Genomic DNA, 25,159 nt, shown 5'->3' with positions numbered 1-25,159 from the left:
GGCCGCGAGAGTGCGGAGCCGGGATCAGCGGGGCGCAGCGGCATCTCCTGGAGAGGACGGGGAACAGCTGCGGGGGAAGACCCGCCGGCACGGGCGCCGCCACCTGCCTGTGGAACATTGCCCTGGGAACGCGCTTCTGCGGGAGGAAAAGCGGGATTTAATTTACAGCGCGCTATTTTCACGCTGGTATAAGTCTCAGTATTTTGGAAGGGGGTGGTGGTGGGATAAATATTTGATCCATGAATTCTGAGTTGCATCAAAAGCAACGTGGCGAGCAGATCGAGGGAGGTGATTCTCCCTCTCTGCTATGGTGAGACCCCACCTGGAGTCCTGCATCCAGCTCTGGAGTCCCCAGCATAAGATGGGCATAGATCTGTTAGAACAGGTCCAATGGAGAGACATCAAGATGGTCACAGGGCTGGAGAACCTCTCCTCTGGGGATAGGCTGAGAGAGTTGGGGAGCTGGGGTTGTTCAGCCTGGAGGAGAGCAGGCTCCAGCACCTTCCAGTATGTAAAGGGGGCTTTACAAGAGAGCTGGTGAGGAATTTTTGGCAAGGGCATGTAGTGATAGGACAAGAGGGAATGGCCTCAAACCGAATGAGAATAGGTTTAGATTAGGTATTAGGAAGAAAATCTTTACTGTGTGGGAGGTGAAGCATTGGAACAGGTTGACTGGAGAAGCTGTGGATTCCTCATCCCTGAAAGTGTTCAAGGCCAGGTTGGATGTGGCTTTGAGCAACCTAATCTACTGGGTGGCATCTCTGCTTATGGCAGGGGACTTAAAACTAGATAGTCTTTCAGATCTTTCATGTTCCCTTCCAATCCAAGCCTTTTTTGGATTCTGTGATGCTGTGAAATATAGACAGCAGGCATCCTGGTAAAGCTGTATTGTAAATTGTAAAAATGTAACATGAATAAAGTAATGAGAATAATGTATTTTTGATGCATGTTTTAAAGAAAATCAGGTTCACTCTGCTTGGCACCACTTTAAAATAATAAATTGCCCTGTCACAATCCTTGGTATGCTTGATTCCCCAAAGAGAAATTTGTTTTTTAGCTACCACTGAAATTCAGTAACAGCTGAAAAGGGAAAAATGTGAAAAGGCTGGCATGATGAAGTGAACGAGAACTCTTACAGCAGAAGCTAATGGGCTAATTTCAAATCAGTCATATAATTATCTAAATGAATTTAGGTGGAGCTCTGCAGTTACTTTTACCAAAGCAACCAAGGATCTACTCATGATCTACTTCCTGTGTCATTCAAAAGAGATATTGCCTCTTCAGACTGTGCAATACATATGAAACGTAAGGAAGGGTAAGACAGTGAGTTTTACCCGTGCTGTCTGTTACACCCAATATGGGAATATAAGCTCTGTTGTGATGCCAAAAAGCTAGATAGTAAAATCAAATACATGTGAGATTGGAATGGGGTGACACATAGAGAAACTCAGTGGTAAAGAGTTCCACGCAGTATTTAGTATATTCGTTTAGAGTGAGAAAGTTACTGTCTCCTACTTTCATCCCTTTGAGTCCATTGCTCCTTAGAACTATGAGCTGTCTTTTTAGCTGAATTGTTAGATCTAGAGATATGTAAACTCTGAAGGAATCAACAGTGTAACTGCAAATCCTGCAAATGCCTAATCAGCAAATACTGAGTGTTCTGTTTTCAAAAAATATTGAGGGATTTTTTTTTTTAGTAACATCTCATTCCAATCCAACATGCTGTTTATATTGTTTATATTGGTCAGTGAATCACAACATAACTCTTTCTGCAGCAAGACTTTGTGCTGTGTTGTAAAAATTCTTGCAAATAGTAAAGGGTGTGTTGTTACATAGCCAGCTTTACTGAAGGGAGGCTTCAGTCTGTGGGTCATGTCCTTCAAAACCTGGAAAAGGCTAGATCTGCCCAAACTTCTGGAAAATCTCTCCAGGGCACTGATGCTCTCTTGTAACTGTTAACTCAATGTCCTAATTTTAGAGGCCTTAAGAAGTGGAAAACTAATCCCAGCTTTTGCACTAAGGATTGTTTGCTCATTTTTTAGGAAGCACTGTAAGAAATATAAGTAATAATGGAATGGACTATGATTTTTACACATTACAACTACTATTAGAAGATTTTTTTTACACGTTCCAATGATAGAAGAGCAGATGAAGGATGAGGATGGAGGATGACAGGACCACAGCAGCTGCTGTTCGAGCAACGTCTTTACAGAACAGTGAAAGAATAAAAATGCAATTTGTGTAACAATGATTTTAAAATTTCAAGTTACTATAATAGTTATTTTAAAGTGATGTCATGGAACACTTTACCTGTATTTGCTTCGTTTTTCACATGGCTGATTTTTAAGCATTTCTGTGTCTGCTATAGGCAAATGCCTCTGTGCCTCACAAATGCTTGAAGAACTTCCATGGAAAGCAAACTCTTTAGAGTGATAATAATCTGTTTAATTCTTGCAGAGAGAACAGTTGAGAGAAAATGAACAATTAAAACAGGATAATGTGCCTAAGGACTGGAAAGCTCTGTTTTGCCACTGCAAGTCAGAATCTAATGCACTCTTGCTGTAGAAACAGTCTTACTTTTCACCAGTTAAAAATCAACTAGTGTTCCAAGAAGAATGCCAGTTTTCAGGTTTCTTCCTCTTCAGCCACCCTGAAGTCTTTACTTTAGACCTGATAGGATTAACTCAAGGCAGTGGAGTACAGTAAGACTGGTGTATTTATTTTAGATCTATTAAAACTTCATAGCTAGTGCTCACATGCATATCTAGCAAGTGAAACTCCTATTCCACGGATTTACAGCTTCAGACTCGCATGTTTTGAGGTTGACCACTTTAATAAAAATAACAGAAGTACTCACCTATGAAGTTCTGGAAGTAGCAATATTTTTGCTGTTTAAAATTATGTACTAAGGCTTCTTGGAGTAAGGGCTTGATAATCTAGGACCCACATTACACATAAAACATGCTAACCTGTAATTAGCACAAAACGCCCATTATCTCCTTTTGTTTAGATTTTTTTTCCCTAAGAACAAAATGAAGACTGAAGTTAAATAGTTAGGATGAATTGAAGACATGTGCTCTGGATATGTTTGTCAAAATAATTACCAGCCAAAAATAATTGAACTTACTAAATGAATTCTGAGATTTAAAAATTTCACTATGTCCAAATGTTGAAAAGGACTAAAGGTATAACTGAACAAACTTGTGTTTTCACAGCTACCATGAAAATATTGTATTATGACATATGTGTTTGAGTAAAAACAACACTATAGAATACTTATTTTCATGCATTTAAGAAATTTTAGAGCTGTGAACAATATTTTCTGAGTATTTGCTAGCAATATCAGATATTATCCAAGATATCAGCTGAATGGGCCTAGATATGAAGGTGGCTTGTGGCTCTAGCTGAAGTCTATGACTTTGGCACAGGATACTGAAAGAAACCACTGATTTAAGGTGCCCTGCATCTTTTGTGTCTTGTAGGTGCAACTGGAATCAGTGAGATGTTTCTTTAACATCAAGAATCCATGAAAACTTCTCAAATAACATAAGTCACTCACCACCATGCATCACCAAGGTGGGTAAGTTCCCTAGGGCCAAGGAAAGAATCCCTGATAACTCAAAACTCTTTGAGGCGACATCTTGATGTGAAAGGTTTGCTATGGTTAGTGAAAAATTCCTTTCTGGAATGACAAAAATATGCTGTTCAATACCAGTGTACCCTTGGAAATAACTACTGTGCCAAGTGTCTTCAATGGATGCGGAGCAGCTGGAGACTGACTGTGTAAGTAATGAGAGTGAAAGGTTTGCCCAAAAACTCAAGTGTAGAGCGACTCAAAGGGGATTGATGGTGACAATGCTATTGTATTCATATACTGACTTAGTGGATAATATGAAATTCCAGTCTTAGAAGGAAAGCCAATAATTAATTGGCAAAAATACTGTCTCACCTCTCCCCACACAGTGAAAGCCAACCAAAATCTGTCTCCTGCATCAGAACTGTTATTTCCTTCAGTGTTGGAATTAGAACAATAGTCTCATATTGTCTTAATTTCCTGACTTTGGCAATGCCAGGAAGGCTGCAGAGGTGGTAGAATCCCTACTAGTTATGAAATTACGTTTTCTTTCATAGTATGGGTTCAAGTTAGAAGACGGAACATGGCCAGACCCCTTTTTTTAAGATTACAGATGAAGTTTACTGTGAGTCTTGATTTATAAGACATGAATAGGTATATCATTCCACAGACACGAGTCATGAATGCTTTAATGAAATGTTAAGCCTGAAATTTAAAACTTTTTTTCTCCTCTCTCTTTTTTGAGCTTTTGTTCATACATATTAGAATTTTCAAAATCTGAAAACATGTTTTCTGGCCTGCTTTGTACACTTGCCTACATTCAAAGACCCCATGTCACCTATGTTGGAAAAAACCAGGAGACCTGCTTTTCTTCTTAAAAAGGTCATTGTACGATATAAAATACTGGCAAAATCTCACTCAGTCTTTGCCATACACTCTAACCAAAGATCACTGTACATATAAACATTTATATAAAATGACCAGACATCTGGTCAGTAGGCAAGTTGGCACTTTCTTTCTATTACTACAATACTTTCCTCCCAACACATATTTGTCAATACAGCTATTTTTATAACACAGATCAGAACAGCTGTGCAAAATCTGTTGCTCTCATGTTGTTCTACTGAAGGTAAGAAGAACTTTAATTAAACTTTATTTTGCTAAGGTTTAAGTTTACATAGCATGCTGTGCAAGAAATAAAATGTTTGTTGTGAGATCATGAGAGAGCAATAATATTTATAAAAGCAGATTTAACTCCCATATTATGGAAACCATTTTATTTGCACAGTAGAAGCTCTTTTTCCATATTAATCTTTGCTGTGGCAAGGAGGTAAATTAGGTCTGTACAGGTTAATAAGATAGTTCTGTAGTTGTATTAGTAATACTGGATTTTAAAGTGGAGGGAAGTTTTAAAAAGCAATGCAGATGTTTACTGGGCTTGTGTTAGCTATTCCATGTATATTGTAGCTTTCATTGGGGCCAGTTACAGCTATTTACAGATGTAAATGTGTGTATGGAGTCTGTGGTTTATAAAGTGAAATCGGGCTTCTTTTTCTTAGGGATGAACAAAGCCACAGGAAAATCATTCAGAAGAGTTAACCATAAGCAAAACCACAAACCACAGAAGGGGCTTTAACATGCAGTCAAAGGACTTGGCATTGTTGACATTTTCTATGAATTCAAAACATATTCGGTTTTATATAGAGAATGACTGATGGATGGATAAAGAGGGTGGAAACCGAGAATGAAAGACAAAATATTCTAAATGCAAGGAAATTTGATTACCAGTGTACAAGCAAGCTGTCATTCAGCAAACTGTACTGAGTGATAGTAGCCAAAGGCAGCTGGATGTTGAATAATGTGTGATTATCTGTCCAGTTTGCCAACTCCCTACTCATATTGCTGTTCCCAGAGCATTCAATGAGGATATCAGTGAAGTACAGGTTGCAAGATTAAATCTTATTCTAGCAAAAATCCAGGACTCAAAGAACACCAGACAGTTTCAGATGGACTCCAAACTGTCTCACTGCTATTCATTTTCTATCACTGCTGGAATTTTGCTGTGGAAACAAATAGCAAAGAAAACAATAACAGGATTAAGAACAATGACAGACTATTAAATCACATACCAGTGGTTTGCAGCCTATGGCATTTTTTTTCCACTGGTGTAATGATAGACTTTTTTTGGCAGTGGCTTTTCTTTTTTAGCTGAGGAAGGGATGCTTTCCAGTTTCTCCCTACTTTGTTATAGTTTGTATGTAGTTTCTTTTATTTAATTCTCCCACCTGAAATTGTGTAGTTTGGAGACAGGCCCTTTTTCTGCTCAGGATCAAGAATTAGAACATTTCATTCTTCCTGGGTATAGGGAGCCATAGAGAGCAGTTAGCTGTCAGTGAGCAAACAATAGTAATGAGTTCTATGAACTGTAATTGTGAGAGGGCTAACGTGCACAGACTGCAGAGCAATAGAGATTTGGGGCCAATATATAAACAACTGGTAATTCTGTAATCCTGAGCCTAGCCTAGAACCATAGAAAATCAGTGTCCAAGTTTAGGTATTTACATAGTGCAAGAGGCCTCTGCTATTTTGAGAGATCAAACACAGTTTCCTGTTCTTCTTATTATTGTTCCCAGAGTCAACAATGCGTCCTGGTGATACCATAAAAAGACACCAAACTATTCTACAATCTGGAAGAGTGTTTTTTAGTTATTTTACTGCTGCAGTTCTAAGCTCTGATTATGTAGAATCACAAAGTTAGTATTTTTTTCTCAGTGGATGTCCAATTTCTTTAGTCTTTAAAGTTATTTTGCATATGCTGATAATAATTTTAATATCCTGATCTAAAATGTCACACACTGATTTCATATATTTTAGGCTAATTTTTATCCCTATCCAAATGTGAAGTAAGCATTTAGATAGCTAGCTAATGAGGTTACATTGCTACATACCAATGACATTTCAGGTGCATGACTACTCATGAAATTCTCATTTGAGCATGCAAAAGGCACTAAGGGTTTCCAAAATGCAGTTGCTACAGTCACTTGTCTCCAGCAACTTGTTACCTTTAATGTCCACATCTCATATGTGTTGTGAGTTCATTAAGGGGTATCTTTCTGACTCAAACTGGCTGGCACAGGAAGCTGTGACATGTCAGCTATGCCTTTTGTAGAAACATGGAGTTGATTGCCCGCATGTACAAAACATCTGGACTGATCCCTTGTGTTACTGGATACAACCCACTGTAGTTATTACCTCCGGATGTGGGGAGAAAGGCCAGCAGAAATACCTGGCTCCGTTAGCCCATTCTTTGTTCCACTACAGCAGGTCTGACTGGAATGTCAAGACCTGGTCTACAGAGTGTTAGGCACTCAGAGCTGTACTTCCAGGTAATACTTAAAGCAGTCTGGCTGGTTGCTATTTGATGTTAAATATTACAGAATCCTTTCTGTCTTATAATAGGTACTCAAAATCAATAGATACTTTGACTTTTACCTTTCTCTGCCTCATTCCTTCTTCTGAAAGCAATAATAATACTCTCTCATCTCAAAGGATTATTGTGAAAATGAACTAATTAATATCATAGGAACATAATATCTGTGAATAAGTTAGTGTCAGAATGTATGACAAAGCAAAAAAAGCTTCTGTCCCCAGACAGAATTTGTCAAGTCGTGAGTAAAAAAATGAGGCCACATACAACAATAATAACAGTAAAGAAAAAGGAAAATTGAATACTGACTAATACAGTAGTCAAGTGGAAAATATACAATAGAGTCATATAATTGAACAGCACATACAGACATAGGCAGGCTGAATTAAAGCTGCACAGGAAATCTGAAATTTAGCGTTTTCTTCCTAAGTGTTTAAAAAATTTACTGTACTACAGCCACAATTGTTAGGTTTCTATTCCTCTTTGTTTTTCAGCATGAGACACAATTTGCTGTAAGGATGTGGGATATATAGAAAGATAGAATCACATCTGAAAATTAATTCAGATAGTAATGTAAAGTTTTCTAAAGTGAAGTTAAATCTGAGCACACTATGACTTCCATCTACTCCTCTTCCATGAGAAGTATGAGTCAGTTGATGTGCTAAGATGAAGCCTCTTGGCAGTTCCCTGTCTGGAGACTGAATCTATTGGGTATGTTCTGCCCACTGTCCCAGCAGAGATACACTAGAACTTCCTCATTTGCAGCAGAAAGGATATTAGGAAAGGTAGGCAGGATCTGGTAGGTTCTAAGTTAAAATGCCTCTGTTGGAAGTATCAACAGAGATATACCACAGATATACAACAGAATTTATTGGAAATTTTACAGTATCTGTTTGTATGTGGTAATACACCTTAACCTTCTGAAAGCTAGCCATTGAAACAGTGAACATGTCAAAAACATTACTTTTGCCTATGGCTCAGTTCCAAGACAGTGCATTAATATGCATGTCAATCTGCTGAGCAGGGTGAAAATGAAGAATTAGTGATCAACGCTAATGAGAATAATTTGCTTTAAATACAAATGTACTGTGCTTTTTGCTCACAATACTTACAACTTTACTCGAAAGAATCTCCCAGTATCTGGTTAATTTAGTACTACTACTTATGATTTTTTATGTGTTCAGAGTAACAATAATATTTAACCTAAATTCCCTCACTAAGTGTTAACAGAGTTGCATGTTAATGAATTAACAAATTCACCTTAATTTTATTCTTAAACCCTCCACATAGAAGCAAGTGATCAAATTTCATGCTAGTTATACAGAAAGCTAGTTTACTATTTAGCCAGGACTACAAAAATCATATATGGTCCAGATTTATCCATACTCCATGCTGAAATAAACCAGAAATAAAATACAACAAATGTTTCTTCTCATGTATTCTTCAGATATGTTAAAGCCAAGAAAGCTATACTTTGGCTACTAGCCTTTCCCTCAAGGAAAAAAAAGAAAAATACACTAGTGAGAGTCAAAGGGACCAGTAACACGTGCTTTGGACTTGTTTCCAGAGCTGAAATCTGTACAGTTACCTCACAAAATACCTGGCTCTTAATGAGCTTTTAGAAAACCGTAGTATTTCAACCTGTTTTCCTGATTTGAGATTCAGTTTGGCTGAGAGGTCCGTCAGCGTCTTTAAATTGTGATTCATTCCTTTATGGGGCACCTTCTTGCAACTTATTCTCATCCTCAGGATCATGTGGAGGATGGTCAAAAGACAAACACAGTTTATTCCTAAGCGAGAACTCTTCAAGATGCGCTCAGAATATTCACATGCATGTCTTATTTCCCCCTCCCTTGAAGCTGTAATTGCATGTAGGATAGACAAAAGAATTGCACTGAAGTGGCTGAATTCACATGCTGCCTTTAGGCTCTCATCCTGAGAACACATAGGAACAGTGGGAGAAGGGGGACAGTGTTGTTATAAAGTTCCCACCCACACAGTAAACTGCCTGAGTGGAAATGCATTTCAAAGAGTGCCTGCTCTCTGTTGCATTTATTCCTATACCCTTGACACTAATGCAGCTGAGCTTCTTGGGTGCACAAGATGCTCCCTAGCATGTCTGCAGCATTGCTAGGTTTGTGTTGTTCAGATGATTATCATTAACTGGTTTTATTACTCACAAGAGAGGTTTATAATCCAGCTGCCAAGGTGTTAGCAAGAATGGATGGCTGAACTTGTGGCACTGCCTTGGGAGGTAAGAAATCCAGTTTAGTTCCTGGGTCCTTTGGAGGTTTTTGTCTTTGGCATTTGGAAAACCACAGTCTTTCTAATCCACTTGTGTGAAGAGGTATCAGCATCCTAGCCCTATTTATGTTTATTGAGCTTTTCAGGAGAGACAGTATCTTGCAATGCATGCATGCAAAATGTCTTACACAGAGACAAAATAGCATATGAAGCCTTCAGAGGATAAAGACCAAACAAGGAAAATCATGAGAATTGCTAAGTATGACAGTGTGTCACCAGTGACGAAAAAGAAGTGGAGTTTAATGTCAACATACCTTTAAGATTCCTGACAAAACCAAAGAATAGCTTGCTGACTCAGGAATCAGAGGCAGACTTACTGGAAGGGGTAAACCTCCCCACCTCTACTATGGCCCCAAAAGTATGTCACTTGCTTTACAGGATGTGATAGCACAGCAGTGGATGGCTGTTGGGCCATCATTATAACTGCATCTGAAAATACAAGGATACAGCAAGTGGAGGGTGAGTATACAGAAAATAAGAAAATTTTTCAAAGGGATGCATGTTGAATAGAAATATAGAAGTTTTCAGAAGATTTACCTTTTGTTGCTGTTAGTAAAGGAAATGTTACTGTATTGCTGTCCTGTTTGCATGGCTATTGCTTTTGTTTTATTCACCAGTAGAACGCTAGATTGCAAAGAAGACACAAAAGCATGCCTATTCTAGGCTTATCATGCTATAGTAGCATTAATGGATTTTGTCTACAAAGAGCTTTTACAGGATGAAATTACTTGAGTTCAATTTAAAATTAACAACCGTAGGCTTACCTTTCAAACTTCTCTTGGGCAAAGTTCATGTTGAAATTGAATTTTCTGTGCATATAGACTAAAAAGGAGTAAAGAGACAAAAGGATTAAATGTTTATTTTTATAGTACCTGTGCTGTAGATAGAGTAAAAAAATAAGCCTCAGAGAGTAGTTGGACATTAATATGTAAAAATGTTGCAGTGATAATAAGTGAGATAGGTGACTGTATGTGCTAATGTGTTAAACTACGTATGTGAAAAACATACAAAAAGGAATTGTGTGTTATCCAGGATTATTGCTAGCATAGTTGCTACAACCCCATGATTTTCTGTCTTAACTATATACTTGCAGTTTCTTGTAAATAATAATGGGGAATAGTAACTAGTCTTTTACAGTTTGTATAAAATAAGGAGAGTATAAAATAAACATAGCATTCTGTCTATTCTTATTTTGAAATTACATTTTACTATAAAGTAAATGGAATTTGTCTCATTCCCGAGTCTCTCCAAAACTTAATGCATATTTACTGATACAGACCTTTGCACAAAGTCTGTCAGGAGGGAGCCTTATCCTGACAGAAATCATGTTTCCCCATCCTGAGTCCCAAAGCAGGTTAATAGACCCTGGAAAATGAGTGGCAGTGATAAGAAGTGCTGAGAAATACCTGGATTCACAACAACTTCTTGTGCCTGTGAACAGAACAGCTGTTTTAGGGTTCCTTGCTGATATTTAAAATCAGATGTTTGCCACCTCCATTGTCCCTTTGAATTCCTCTAGTTAAAAAATACTAAATGAACTTTTTAATGCAGTAATTCACTGTGTTTTTAAATACAGTGACTAAATGTGATTATCTCAGACAAAAGCAGTTAATGCAGACCTGCCCTCGGCCCTAGTAAGAGCAAGTTCACATTTAATATAATTGTCAGTTAACATCTCTATTAATTTGGTACCTCTTCCCAGGAAAAAAAAGCAAGCCACTGACAGCACACTCTGCTCTTTCTGGACTGAATCCTTCCCTGTCAGTGACCATCTGCTGTTCCCCAGGGCAAAGAAGCAGCAGTTCATTTGTTAAACTGCAATAACCCTTAGTCCATGCTTTTTATAAACAAATCATTAGATATGTTTCACACTCTTAAAAAGACTCAGTTTCTTAGTTGATATATTAGGGTAATATATTAATAACATATAAGTATTAATATATTAATATATTAATAATTAATATAATAGGCTTTGCCTTTAGTCGTTTTCTACACCTAATTTTACATAGCCCACATAAGCAGAATTAAATTGTTTAAATAGCAGGTTCAGTCAATAAAGTCCTTAAATGTTGCTAAACAGTTTTTCCCAAAGGGTTCTGTCATTTTACTCTATTATTTTTCCTTGCTTAGGATGGGAAGAAACATTTCTCAAAAGTTTTATTCTACAGAGAAAAATAAAGAAGAACATAAACAATTTATATATTATTATATATTTTAGCAACTGATGGAGGCATCTTAAAACTGCTGCACAAAGTACCACCAGCATCCAGAAAGCTCTGTGAAAGGCAGCAGTGGGCATTAGAGACTTCCTTGACCTTCCTCCAGGCACCCAAGGAAAACTGGGGCTTGCTAACAAGCCATTCAATTTTTACTCATAGAAATCAGCTGAAATCTGTGGAATCTCACCAATACAAGTGGCAATAGGCAAGTTTAACTTCCAGGCACAGCCAAAGTAAACAACAGTATGTGACTTTGATACTTGTTTTGCAAGATCTTGCTGGGGGTTAAGCTGGTGTGTATGAAGTGTGGGCTGTCAGTGTGCGAGCTGGCAACAACCTGCCTGCTCACTTTTGGCTGTCCCTCCCCTGCCCCATCCACACAGGGTCAAGTGACTGCGTCCTCCAGCGATAGTGGGACCTGAAAGCCACTCAACGGGAGCAAGAGTAGGGAAGAAAAGACCTCTAGGTTTTAAGGTGGGAGTGGACTGTTGTGGGAGGAAAAGCTACTGGGAAGTGGAGGAGGCAGTGTCCTGTCATCTGAAGACATGAGGGCTAGTGAGTGTGTGGAGAGACTCTCAAAGGTTCCGGAATTTCCCTCATCCTTCTCCTTCATTTTTCTATAATCTCACTCCTTTCCACAGATCTGACTTTCTCCAGTCACCCTTCCCACTGGAACTCCCTAAACCCACTCCCAGTTCCTCTTTCCCTGCTTTCAATCAGTTAAGGAACAAACCCCTCAAATACACTTGTTGAGCATTGCCACTTCTCCACCACAGCAGAACTGAATACTGATTTTTTCCCCTCATGTATTCCAGATTAATTTTGACCTTCTGAAACTTAATAAAATTCTGCCTCTGACCCCTTTCAGGTGTCCATTCTGGTTTGAGACGCAAAATTTTAATTTTTTTCCTCCTATGGAATTCTCTAAGACAAAGGACTTAAACAGGGAGAATTCCACTGTTATATCTCAGTTTATCCCGATACTTGTTGCCATTTACCTATGTTTAAAGGATTCAGAAGCCTCACTATGTGCTGTTATAATTGTTCTCACTCTTGAATTGTGGTTTACAGTCATTCTGAACAGTATTACTGGAAGTATCTTCTGGACCAGGAACAAGATACAGTAGAGAGAGCTGTCAGAGCAATGGCATTTCAGGGTCAGCTGCCTATCTCCCAACAGATGATGTCTTGTTTTCTCTCATTAAAAATCTTCCATGCAGAGAGTAACGGTGGCAGATCTCGTCATGCTAATTTAGCCCAAGTTTGAAGATAAAATATGTATTCCTAAAACACACAGGCTACATGGTCAGCTTCAAAGTGCAAAACACATATTTTGATGGATGCGCTAGCTATGTGAGAAGTAATTATGTCACCACATTTGCCTTTAGAGTTTAGTTTTGATTGGATAAACACATCTAAGCTACTTCAGTTGTTTGCTTTACATTTCCCTCTCAGCCACAGATGGTGTATGCACTTCTCTGGGTAGCCAGAATTCAAGAGCTGTATTTTTCTTTCAAGTCTGCATAGCTGTACAAATCAATGCATAAGGCCTATGAAAATCCCATTCAGTTACAAAGAAAACCTCTGAAACTGTTTATATGAAAGTCAGGTAGCCACTGTCTTGCTCCTATTGAAAAAAGTGATTTTATTAGGAACATGAATTAGCTCTTCAAATCAAGTACTGGGTTAAAGGCTTTTCTGCTTTTCCTGAGACAGAAGGTGCAGTCTTTCAAAGAGATGATGTTCTTGCTATTGTTATAATGATGAAAATTATGCTGAAGATGCAAATACTGGATGCAAATACTGTTCATGTTTTTAAATAGATTTCTGCCTGTGATTTCAGAATAGGCAACCATTCTCATTATGAAGATTATTCATTTTGCTTAGGGTTCCTTTCTCATTTTCACTCACACTATCAGAACAGTTTCTTAATAATCTGTGATATAAAACAAATAGTGGAAAATTGACCAGTGGATTTCCAAGGTAAAGTTGAATTAAGAAAAAAAATTAAGAAGAATGTTTTTCATACGTGCTTCTATAAAAATTTGGACTAAGGTCTTTTGAACTTACTGGTAATTGAAGAACGTGCTTAAGCATCTTTTGAATAAGCTCTTATAAGGTGGTAAGCTTAACAGCCTGTTCTGTTCAACCTTAATTACTCATCACAACTTTAGAAACATGTTTTGACATAACCTATTCCATGTAAATGGGCCCAGGACTGAAATCACTGTTTGAATTACAGCATTTATACACTAGCCAGCAGTCAACCAAACCACTTGATAGAGAAAGTAATATAACCGATCCTGAATACCTCTGCAATTATATTCCACATGTTAACCTTCCAAGAGCAGTTCATGTGAAGGTGGAGGTGGTTATACAGGTATTTAAGTGGAAGCTCCCAAACCTAGAAGGAATGCTGCTTCAAAAACATTTGGATTACTTTCAGTTCTTGTTATTCCTACAGTGCAGATCCCATTCAGATTTGTGTATGTGACCTGTTTTTGGAAACCAGGGAGAAAGTTGAGTGATTTAAAAACACAAGTTATTTATTCAATAGCTTCAGTACAGAGAAATTAGTGAAACTGAAAAAGAAACAACACTTTGTTATACATATTTGCTTTCCTTCTTCCAGATATATCTTCTAGTGTAGCATTATTTTCTGAAGTATCCAGGTAAAAAATATCTGCTGTCTTAGTGGGGGAACATGAAGTTGGTTTACTAGGATTCTTTCAGTGTATCATTGTTTCAAACTTTTATTACCTCAGATAGGTAGAACTGTACCTACCAAAACATCACAAAAAGCCTCGGGAACAGCTACAATTGAAAGAAACTCTTTGGAGAGATACAATTTGTTTCTAAGACTCCCTAATTAACTTGCTGTTTTCAATTCACACTATCTCCTTACTTACTACATCTATTTTCTCCCGTCAAGAATTAGTACCTTGGCCCTGTTTTCTTGCTTTTCAGTTAAATGGGAATTCCTTAAAATCATCTGCAGTTGATACCACATTTCCCTATTCCTTATCTTTAAAAAGTGGCTGAACTACAATTCTTTCGGTAAACATGTCTGATTGACATAAGATTCTTCATAGGTATTGTTCAAGGCTTGTTATAATTTCTTGAGGCACTGATAGCTATACCTCAGATTTTGCTTATAGTCTTATGCTCTGATATTGCTTTTTAGTCCTGTTTCAGTTCTATGTTGGTATGTGTGCCTTATCATTAGTTACATACTTTACTCCATCAGGAATATGCAGCAAGGTATATAAGCCCACTTTAGTCGGTAAAAATTTAAGATAAGAGAAAGAGAAGAAAATAAGAATTCCTAAGGATATGCTGGATAGCAAAATGCAGGTTTTATTATAACTTGTGTTCACATGCCTGCATAGCTTAAATTGGCTAACATGAATAAAAGAATTACTTTTGTGTGAACTGGTAACTGGAGTTCAAAGTGTAAAGCATGTGTTGCTACTTTTTCCTTCCCCTTCTTACTGTACTGCCTAGATGAGGCTAAAACCTGACAAAGTTTTTTCAATACCAACAAGTTATTTCTTCCTCATCTTGAGCATTTGTTTTATTCTTTCTTCTAAAAGGCATTTTGCTTTTCATTCAAGACTCAGAAACAACTCAGAAACAACCATAGAAAAACTTGAACTACTAAGACCTTGTATCTGGTGTTCATTATTTCCAGCAAGAGATGAAATGGTCATCTCCACATATAGCTGCAAGGCTTTGCTGACCATATTCTTAATATATGCTATATTTAGACTTCAGGCAAAGTTTAGTTGTATGGGTTTGTAGTGACACTGACTTCTGGGGAAGACATGACTGTTAACGAAGACACAACTAAAGTATATAAGATGGGATAACACGTTTAATATAAATATGAAATACTTTAGATATTATGTAAGGTCATATGCAAATTGCAATTTCTTTTGTTTCAGAATTATCTGTTCTTTCATTTGCTTGGAGACCTCATATTTCTTCTCACCAATTCATATGTGCTCCTTTAGAATGAAGAGGACTAATGCTGGCAGCAGTCAGACCGAGGTTCCAGCTTCCTTTACAGCTTTACTTGAGGCACCACCTCCCTCCCTGTTGGCCAGGCAGACCTGTGGGATGGCCACTGTTAATCTCCAAACACAACAGAGGCATTATGTAGGTCATAAGTTATATTTTCTTTTACTAATGAAATGGCATTTTTTTTCACACCCTAACAAGACTATGAATTGAAAACTTCTGAAAATAAGAAGAATTTTCTGAGCTCAAATAGGAAGGTGGAAGGCTTTAAGAACTAGATCCAAACCCAGCCCATTTTATAGTTGGAAAGAGACAGAATATTGTGTCTTTAAAGTTTTTTAGGGGTAAATTTAGAACACAAGTGTAATTCTAGGCTAACAAAGCTCTCATAATGGAAACAAAGGAAAAAGCTACAGATGGAAACATGTTAACACCAGAGCAAAGACCACAGAGTCTAACTGTATTGCTTTTATTTGTATATTCATTCAGTAAAAAGAAAAAACAATCTGAACATGAGAGATAAATATTTGAATACTCTGTAAACAATATTAGAAACAAATGCTTTTTATGAACAAAAAGCAAAACTATAGTCCTCATAAAATGTACCACACCAAAGTTAAAAAAATCCAAAGGTTCAGTTCATCCTAGAAAACCAGATATTATGTGAAATGGGATTATATTTTTTTAGGGTTTGTCTCCTTGTTGATTCTCAGCAGGAACATGAAGGTACAACTTCTAATCAATCTCTTGAAGTTTCTACAGTGCCACAAGTAGAGAGTTAACCAGATCACAACTGTGGACTGTTTTTTTTTTTTAAATCTCCACATCTTGCTATAGAAACCCATTATTTTTTCCATTTCACAAAAAAGAAACCAAACTAAGAATTCAAATGTTTTCTTATGTATATATGAGAAGAAACCCTAAGATCCTAAATCTAGGGCTTCCAAATTCCTCAGTTTCTTAAACACAGAACCCCTGCTACCAAGGCCAATATCTATGATCACTTAGTCTTCAAATTCAGCTAATAGCTCAAACAAGGTTACCAGTATAGAACTAGCACTCTTAATTATTGTTTTGATTGCTGTTGTTTTGCTATAGCACTGTTTAAAGACCTTACATAGAAGACTCATGAAATGAAAAATGAGTCTACATCACTACCAACTTTAGAGGGGTGATACAGAAATGAAAAAATATCATATGTAAATTCCAGCCTGCTTGGCAATATAATCTATTCAAATTTCCTCATGCAAATCTTCTTGCATTACTTTACCAACAGTAACATTGTGGGCACACAGGGAGGAATAAATACCCTGTATAAAATCAACTGTAATATTTATTCATATCCTATAGGTTTAAATTAATTAAATTCATTAAAATTATATTAAATTTATATCAGCATAACTACAGTCTGAAACTGGTTTTTACTTTTGACCTTGTTCTATCGTTAATCTTTGCTCTTAGACTGCCTGTTGTTATTTTGCCAGTAAGGTTACCTAAAGGTCAGCCAAATATTTCTGGAAACAAGAAAAGAGAGAACAGGTGAAAAAGCCTTTTTAAAATCTGTTTGCTTGCTTTCATACCCATGTGTTCTTTTATAGAAAAAAAAATATCTAACCATAGCACACATGGTGACCAAAATGCCAGAAGGCAGCAAAGCATCAAAGGAAAGAGAAAGAGGAAAAGATTTTTGATGGAGAGGTTTTGCTTCTCTCATAGCCTTCCTTCACCTTTGGCTACAGTATCTCTGCATGCTGACATTTGTCAATATATCAGATAAAGAGCTGCAAATTGCTTCAAGCATTATTTACTCAGAGCACCTTCTCCCTTTCCCTGTAAGTCACATGAGTTTGATTAACAGCGGGCTCCAAGTCACTTGCCGACATTTGAGCTGCAAATATAACTGCTGACTGCTCTTGGCCTCTATTTAATGCTCAAACTCTCCTTGTAAAACACACATTCTTTCATTTCTCTGTCCAGTTTTTTTTTCCATTTTTATGCCTTTCTGGATCTTTCTAGGAAATAATTTTGGTCACAATTGGCCACACACATTTATCGTTACAATGTATGCTTAAAAAGCTATTGCCATTAGACCATTCAAATAATTTTTCCTATCAGTTTTCCAGCTGTTTAACTCAGAGCTTTTCTACCTAGTCTTAAGTTCCTATCTGGTCCAGCTTCTTGTCTGCTCTGCCAGTGAAGTTAGAGACCGTTTTATCACATAATTTGTATTTTTGAACTACCCACAATTTGTACTTTTTAAGGCATCCAATTCTAAATTTCTAGCCATACCTAGTAACGGGATTTGGTAGGATTTGGGAGCATTTAGATTACTGTATGAATATCCTGAGTCAAGAGAACCACATTTTTACATGAGGTTTTCCTCTACAGATTTTATTTTTCCAGAATAAGTATATGGTATTACCATGAAACTACAAATTATGTTTTGCTTTTCTGCTGTTAACTATCCTATGTCTTGCCAAGCTGAGAGTTTGTGTATGCCTGCTGTAACAACCTTGTACCATGGAAAACTAATGCTGTAAGAAGAGCAGAGGTAGCTTATTTCAGTACTTTCAAAGATAATTGTTTGTTTCTCAACTTTAATTAGAAGGGTAATATATCATCCTCCTCCCTCCGTTAATTAATTTTCCTTACCAGAGCTATCAGGGCTCCTTATATCAGTAAAACCTGATGATTAGTACAACCGTCTTCTTTCTAATAATAAAAAAAGTCAGTTGCCTTTCCCCTAATTTATTAAAATTGGGTGGGATGTGGAGAGCAAGATGAGAACAAACATACCATGCACTTTGTTCTCTTAATGAATTAAATTATTCTCATGTGGTAAAGTGGTTTAGAATGTCTCAGACCCTGATACACTGTTAGGTCTTTTTGCTTTAGGACACCTTTTATAAAACATCCAGTGTTCAGGTCACTCAAACCATGATGTGCAAACACTGGTCATACTGTTCCTATGTACTGCTACTGAAGGAATAGCACTGCTTTCATCAGGACTTCTACATAAGTGTTATCTTGACAGAATCTATTTAACTGATAAGACTAGAAATTAAAGCAATATGACTAAAAGGTGTTCTACAGTATGCCTGTCCCTCAAGTTGTTTTCCAAGATAATGCTTACTTGGACAACTTGTATCTATACAGCTGGCAATACAATTCTGAAAAAAACCCACATTAATTCCACCAAAGTATGTTTGGAAATAGGCATATTCATTTTAAATTTCCATTTTACTAATATCTACTAAGTAACCAATACATTTTTATGTCAATTCCACTTTCAGAGTTTGTTAACTGCTAGTGCTATAAAACCTTCAATTTGTCAGGTGGTAATCTTGTGTTAAAATGTTCAAACTCATTAAATTGCACTGACATAAGCAATAGATGATAAAATATTGTGCTCAGCACTTCTCAGGGTCAAAGTCTGAGTCCCAGATTGATTACTTTTCACACAAGTTTACAGAAAATTATTTTTGCAACAGGATTTCACTGAATATACACCTGTGCTTCTGTGAATAAACTCGCTTCCATTTTTGGAACCAGACTTACTACCTCATAGTCAACACATGAAATTTTGTTCCATTAAAACACTTTGATCTTGTCCCTTCTGTCTTGACATGCAAGTTCCTGCTGACAAGCTTCTTCATGAAGATAACTAACACTGCATTAGGTACATATTCCAATATTAAATTGAACTTGTTTTCAGATGAAAGAAATCCTACATGACTGCTATGTAGGCTAGAAGGCATGTTTTACAGGACTTGTATTCTGCTTACATTCTGCTATTGTTCAATGTTAATCTTCACTTTATGTAATAAAATGAATGTGCCATAAAGCTACACAATGGCCAAAAGACTCAAGTGTTTACAATAAACAGAATGACTAATACATAAGTTTAGGCCTGGCTTGGCTTCTCTCTTGATCAAGTTTGTGGGATTTTCAGTGTATATATGAGAAATTTTTCGTTTTTGTTAACTGATGTTCTGTTCAGCTCACAAGGTCTTATTTATAAGCTAGAAAGAAAATTGCATGTATAAAATAATCATTTGGGAATAAACATTTTTCTTTGGATATATCAACACACTGTATCTTCATAATCACAACTATCAGATTCATATAAAACAGGAGGGTCTTCTAATTAATTTTCTCCAGTTGTAAATCAGTGCTAACTAAACTACATTTGAGAAAGGTTGATATAACCCAAGGCTACTTTCAGAAATTCTACTACTTTTAGTCATGGTGTCTGTCCATGCTCAAATATCCTTCCCAATAAAGTGTTTTCCAGTATCTGGCCTAAATCTCCTTTGTTTCAATGAAAGTCAGTTCATTTCCCATTACAACATCCTCTCTGCAGCAACTCTCTGCACATGGATTCTATTTTCTGCTCAATTATCTCAGTTCTTTCCTATTACTCTCATAGGAATTACTTGAGAAATATCCGCTTGTTCTTGATGTTCTCCTGTAGATTCCCTTCCAGTCACCCTTCATTTAGAGAAGCACCTAAGGCAGCAAGTCTCCAGAGTGATGTATTATTGCTGCTAAAAAGAAGAAATAAAGAATTCCAAAGGTTAAGAGGAAAGCAATGCAAAATGTTAAAGATCATGTGTGATGGCAGAAGGACAATGAAATCAGAGTTTCTTGCATCTCCCTTGTTACTTTATTGAGAGGCCTACTTTAGCCACCTCTGCAAGGGCCAAAGTAGTCTTTACCCTGTAGTTCCCACTGTCAAAATGACATCCCGTGATCAGCAGACAGTTGCCAGCAATGGCTATGGCTACATGGAAAACAGTCAAAATACTGAATAGCAGGAAGGGCCTCTTTCCACTTGTTAGCTATTAAAATACTAAAGTTAGCAAATTTCTTAATGATCGAAAGTTAAAAAAAATTAAAATCATTTGTGGTCATCTAAATTAAATTCAATTTGCTATCTAGCTGTATTTGATACTGACTCCCAAAGTAAAGTAAGGACTGTCAAAGGAAAGAAGTTTTTTCTAGGCTAGATGCATGAGGAAAATTAATTATCCATTGACAAGAACAAGATGCTTTTTTGGGCAGAAAAGGGGAACACCTTACCAGCACTGTCTGGATGTTGTAACTGAAACTGTTGACAACAGACTTTAGTAATTACAAAAATCAGAGCAGCAATTTTAATTGCCCTTTCCCCACCCCTGTTTATTAGGTCTAGGCCAACTGCTTACCAACATCCTTACAAATACTTACTCCCATTTGCTCTTGGCTCCTCATTTACGCCTCTTTTCTCCTAGCTCCTTACCTGCTTTCACCATTCTTTTTATTACAGTTTTTTTTCTTCCTCATCTGTCAGTTGATGCCTCGTTTCTAGATTTCCTGTACCACCATCATACCTGTTTAGAAGTTCCCTTCTATTTTTCCAGGAAGTCAGGCATTCCTGCTAACACTGTACATTTGTGGTAAAGCCTCCATGTCCAGATGTCAGCCTGCAGTACATGAGCGCTGCTTTCACAGGTGCTTGGGGGAATTATCACAGAACCAATTAGGTTGGCAAAGACCTCTGAGATCATCGAGTCCAACCTTTGACCGAAGCACCACCGTGTCAACTAGACCATAGCACTGTCTTTTCTTAAAAAGACCACGTCCAGTCTTTATTCTTAAACACCTCCAGAGACAGTGACTCCACCACCTCCCTGGGCAGCCCATTGCAATGTCTAAGAAGGAATTCTGCGAAGAAATTCTTCCTAATGTCCAAGCTAAACCTCCCGTGGCGCAGCATAAGGCTATTTCCACTCGTCCTCTCACTGGTTGCCTGGGAGAACACTGGTTGCCCGGGCCCCTCTCTACATCTTCCTTTCAGGGAGTTATAGAGAGCGATAAGGTCTCCCCTGAGCCTCGTTTTCTCCATGCTAAACACCCCTAGCTCCCTCAGCCGCTCCTTATGAGACCTGCGCTCCAGCCTCTTCACCAGCTCCGCTGCCCTACTCTGGGCTCTCTACGAGGAGTCCCAGACCCCCTCCCACTGCGGTCCCGCCTCCCGGGCGCGCCTACCCCTTTAAGGGCGCGCTCCCCGCGGCCCCACGTGTGCGATCAGCTGACGGCGCGTCCCTCCCTCCGCCGCCCGCCCGGCCCCGCCGTCCCTCCTTTCCTCTCCTCTTCTCTCCTCTCCCTTCCCCTCCCTCCCTCCCTCCCCTCCCCGCCGCGCCGTGCGGGCGGCAGCGCGCCCTGACAGCGTCGCCGGGGCAGCGCCCGCGCTCTCCCGGCCCCGCTCCGCCGAGCCCCCCGCGCCTCCCCGCTCTGCGCGCCCTCCCCGCGGCGGAGGAGCTCCGGCCGGCCCAGCGCCGCTGTCAGCCGGGCGGGCAACCGCGGCCCCTCCGGAGAACTCGGCAGCGCGGCGCCCGGCGCCTCCCCGGTACATGGATTACCTGGTAGGTTCCCGACCCGCACCGGCGGACACGTTCCCGAGCGGCGGGGGCGGTGTGCGGGGGTCAGGTGAGCACCGGCGGGGCAGCCCCAGGGCGGGGGGCAGGAGGGTCCGGCCGCGCTGCCCGGCCCGGCCCGCCGGGCTGTTAAAGGGCGATAAAGCGGCCGGGCCCCACTCATTTGGCTGCTATTAGGTTTCTAAAGCTGTGACCCGGGTCGCTGTTTTTTTCCTAAATGCTGGAGCTTAGGGCACGCTTGAATGAACTAAATTGCTACCGCGGGCGGGTTCAGCCGGGCGCCCGGGCAGCTGGTATTCGGGTGTAGCGTTTATGGCTCTTTAATGAATATTGGCTGCATTCGTCTGCGAGAGCTTGTATCGCAGGCGCGCACCTCAGGATGGGGTCGTGGCCGGTGTTTGAACTCCCCTGCAGTCGAACCCTGTGGCACGGCCGGGTAACGAGCAGACGGCTTTGTTTTAGTGTGGTACCTGCTTACCTGGTCTTTTCAGTCTAACAGTGTGAGAGCGTAACGAGCACATCCCATGGTTCCAGTCTTGTTGACATCCCGCTGTTCTAGTCTTGCTGCTTTGAGCGCTCTGCTGTGAACTGGTTCCCCTTCCTTCGCCGTGGAGTGCTGCAAAGCTGCAGATCGGGCAGTAATGGGTAGGCATCTTCTGGCTATCCCTGTTCGTTACTGATATCAGGTGCGATCAGGAAGTATTTGGAGTCAGAATCTTGACTCTAATGTCTTCACATGAGGTGCTCACGGATGTAGGCTTTCAAGAGAAGTTCATCAAACACAACAGAATCTCTGACGATGCTCTTTTTAGTGAACTGATTTGAAGATTTGCCATGTTGAGGTGAGAGCTGCATGCAGTGGCTGACTTTTCCTTTTATGACAATGAAATTAACTGAACCAGAAATACCTTGAATTTATACTTTCATATTCTTGTGTCCATGTAGCTTAAATTTATTTTGGTTTATTCAGCTTTATACCAACAAAAAAGTTTTACGCTTACCTTCCTGAATTCAAATAACAGAGAGTGAGTAGAAAATGAGTCCTTATGTGGAAGAAATAGTAGGCAGACTTCTCTTTAAGAACCTAGTTAATGAAACACTGATAATAAACTTGATGTGTGTCAAGTGCAGCCTTGTGGCTCCTTGAAAGCCTGGAGCTGTTTCTTAGATTTTTTTTTTTCCTTTGTAAACTTATATCCAGACAAAACTGGCTATTCTCTACTTTTTGAAGTGCTTGCATTAACCTCTGTGACTGCTACAGGCTGTTTTGTGGAAGGCCAACCACTCGGAGAACAATAAATTTAATAAGCCTTGGAAACTGAGAGTATGTTTTTGTATTAACCAGAGGGGGGAGGGGATTAAATAGCTCTACTTTTTTTTTCCTGACTATTTTTCTCCATTTGTTCCTTTTCCTCTTTACTTTGTGTGGCCTTTTTTGGTGTCAGCTCTAAAAAAAACATTGATCAACTGCTTCAGGCACCTCAGAAAGTCTGCTCTAACAAAAAAAAAATAAATTGTGGTGGTGAGTTAGGCAACTAGTTGTGTGGACCCACTTTCAGCTTGGAGGACTAAACTGTTGTCACACTCTGTTCCAGCGTAAAGATGGGCCTACTCTTTATCCATGCAAGATTTGAAGTTATAATGTGGACGTTAAGCTATGTATGTAGAACAACTGCCTCATTATTTCCATAACAACAGTAACAAAAAGCTCTACATGTTAAGGAATTTTATGGGTTTTGCATTTATGTTGGGATCTTTCACCTACATTGCCATCAAAACATAAGCAGAAGGTACTTTTGCTGGTTCCTCATGTTGGGCAGTGAGACTTTCACCTATGCTTGCAGTGTGAAGCAGAGAGCAGAGCAAAGTATGCAGTTGTTGCTGGTTGCAGTAGTTCTGTGACAGAGTATTAGACACTAAGTTTTGGTTAGCAGTGGGGCTGAACGAGTGAATTTAGTGGTGGGGGAGGTGAGGATAGCTGAGGTCAGGTTCACTGCAGCACGGACTCAGGAGTTGTTCCATCTCCACAAGGAGTCTACCCTCAGCCAGCTCTTCCCAGACTTGCATAGGAAGGTTGTTTTTCTCATTTTATCTGAATCGGACCTACATTGGTGTAGACTTCTTTTCTCCATTGAGGAGCAGATCGCAAGAAATACCGAACATCTGTGGCACCTTCTAATATTAGCAGTTATTGAAAGCATTCAAATCCTGCTCAAAGCCAAGTCACTTGGAGCCTGGTTGGACTATGGCCCTGAAGCTATTAGAGGGAGATACCCAGAACCTGACTAGGGCCTCCCCTGCTTACAATGCGATCCCTGGTTTATGGCTAATGCAATTTGATAATGAGCTGGTACTACTGTAATGCTCTGGTCTGGTTTTAGTTATGCATTGTAACCAAAAAGTATCACTGGTCTCTGTATCTTTACTAGCTAGAGGAGGCTCTTGAGCTTGATGTCTTTTTTATTTTTGTAGTGACATAATTACAATGTTAGGAGTGGTGTGGTTTGTTGTTTTGCTTTTGATCAACATAGCTAAACCAGGTTCCATCTCCAGAAAAGAATCCATCTTCACTTATTTAGAGGCATCTTTTACTTGTGTTATTCTTTCTTTTAAAACATACTGTGCAAACACAGCTGCATAAATGCAGTTTTGTACGTTTTTGCGACTATGTAATCTGGTGCTCTATCTGCAACCTTCTTCCTCTTCATTCTTGCTACATTGTGTCTGAAAGGATTATAGCGTATACAGAGACTTGTGTTGGTTGGCCTACGTTCAGTAGACTATGCTTAATTTAAGAAATTATGGCATGACGCATCTTGTGAAAAGCATGGCATGTGACCAGTCTTACAGTTTTTGCTTGGAGAACTTGTGGGAAACAATAGAAATGCTTCAGGTTTTCATACGTGCTACTTACGATGCAAATTTTAAGCAAGTAGAATTTCACAATACACTTCTTCAGAGGCATCTCTGTACTAGATAAGGTTCTTATATTGAATGGATGCATGTATCAGCCTGATCTGTGTAGAACTTTTATAAGCTACTTGAGAGGGTGATGTAGAAATTTGAATGTGTGTCTTAACAAAAAAAAAGTCTTTTATTTGCCTAAATTGATAACCTGTTTAATTTTGTATATTAGCAATTTTATTACGATAGCTTATCTCCCTAGACTGTATCCCAAGATACTACGTAGTATCTT

The 25,159-nt window shown here is 38.9% G+C and overlaps 1 protein-coding gene across 5 annotated transcripts in view; it reads left to right on the top strand.

Moving 5' to 3' along the window:
- Positions 1-21,863: 21,863 nt before the first annotated feature.
- The window catches only part of ARL15 (ADP ribosylation factor like GTPase 15), a 223,438-nt gene continuing 220,142 nt past the window's right edge, over positions 21,864-25,159 (top strand). For 2 of the 5 annotated variants that reach the window (XM_017811129.1, XM_017811131.1), the window contains exon 1: positions 21,903-21,951. Coding sequence is in view for 2 of the 5 variants with exons in the window: in XM_017811132.1 (XP_017666621.1) it covers positions 21,940-21,951 (12 nt within the window). In the remaining 3 variants the exon portion in view is untranslated. Of the gene's footprint in view, positions 21,952-25,159 lie in introns of all 5 variants that reach the window. The other 3 variants (XM_017811132.1, XM_017811128.1, XM_017811130.1) reach the window with 3 other exon arrangements.

The sequence above is a fragment of the Lepidothrix coronata genome, unplaced genomic scaffold, assembly GCF_001604755.1.
Source record: "Lepidothrix coronata isolate B3197 unplaced genomic scaffold, Lepidothrix_coronata-1.0 Scaffold31, whole genome shotgun sequence".
In the NCBI taxonomy this organism is placed as follows: domain Eukaryota; kingdom Metazoa; phylum Chordata; class Aves; order Passeriformes; family Pipridae; genus Lepidothrix; species Lepidothrix coronata.
The sequence above is the reverse complement of the archived record's forward strand: the minus strand, read 5'-3'. Positions and strand labels throughout refer to the sequence as shown.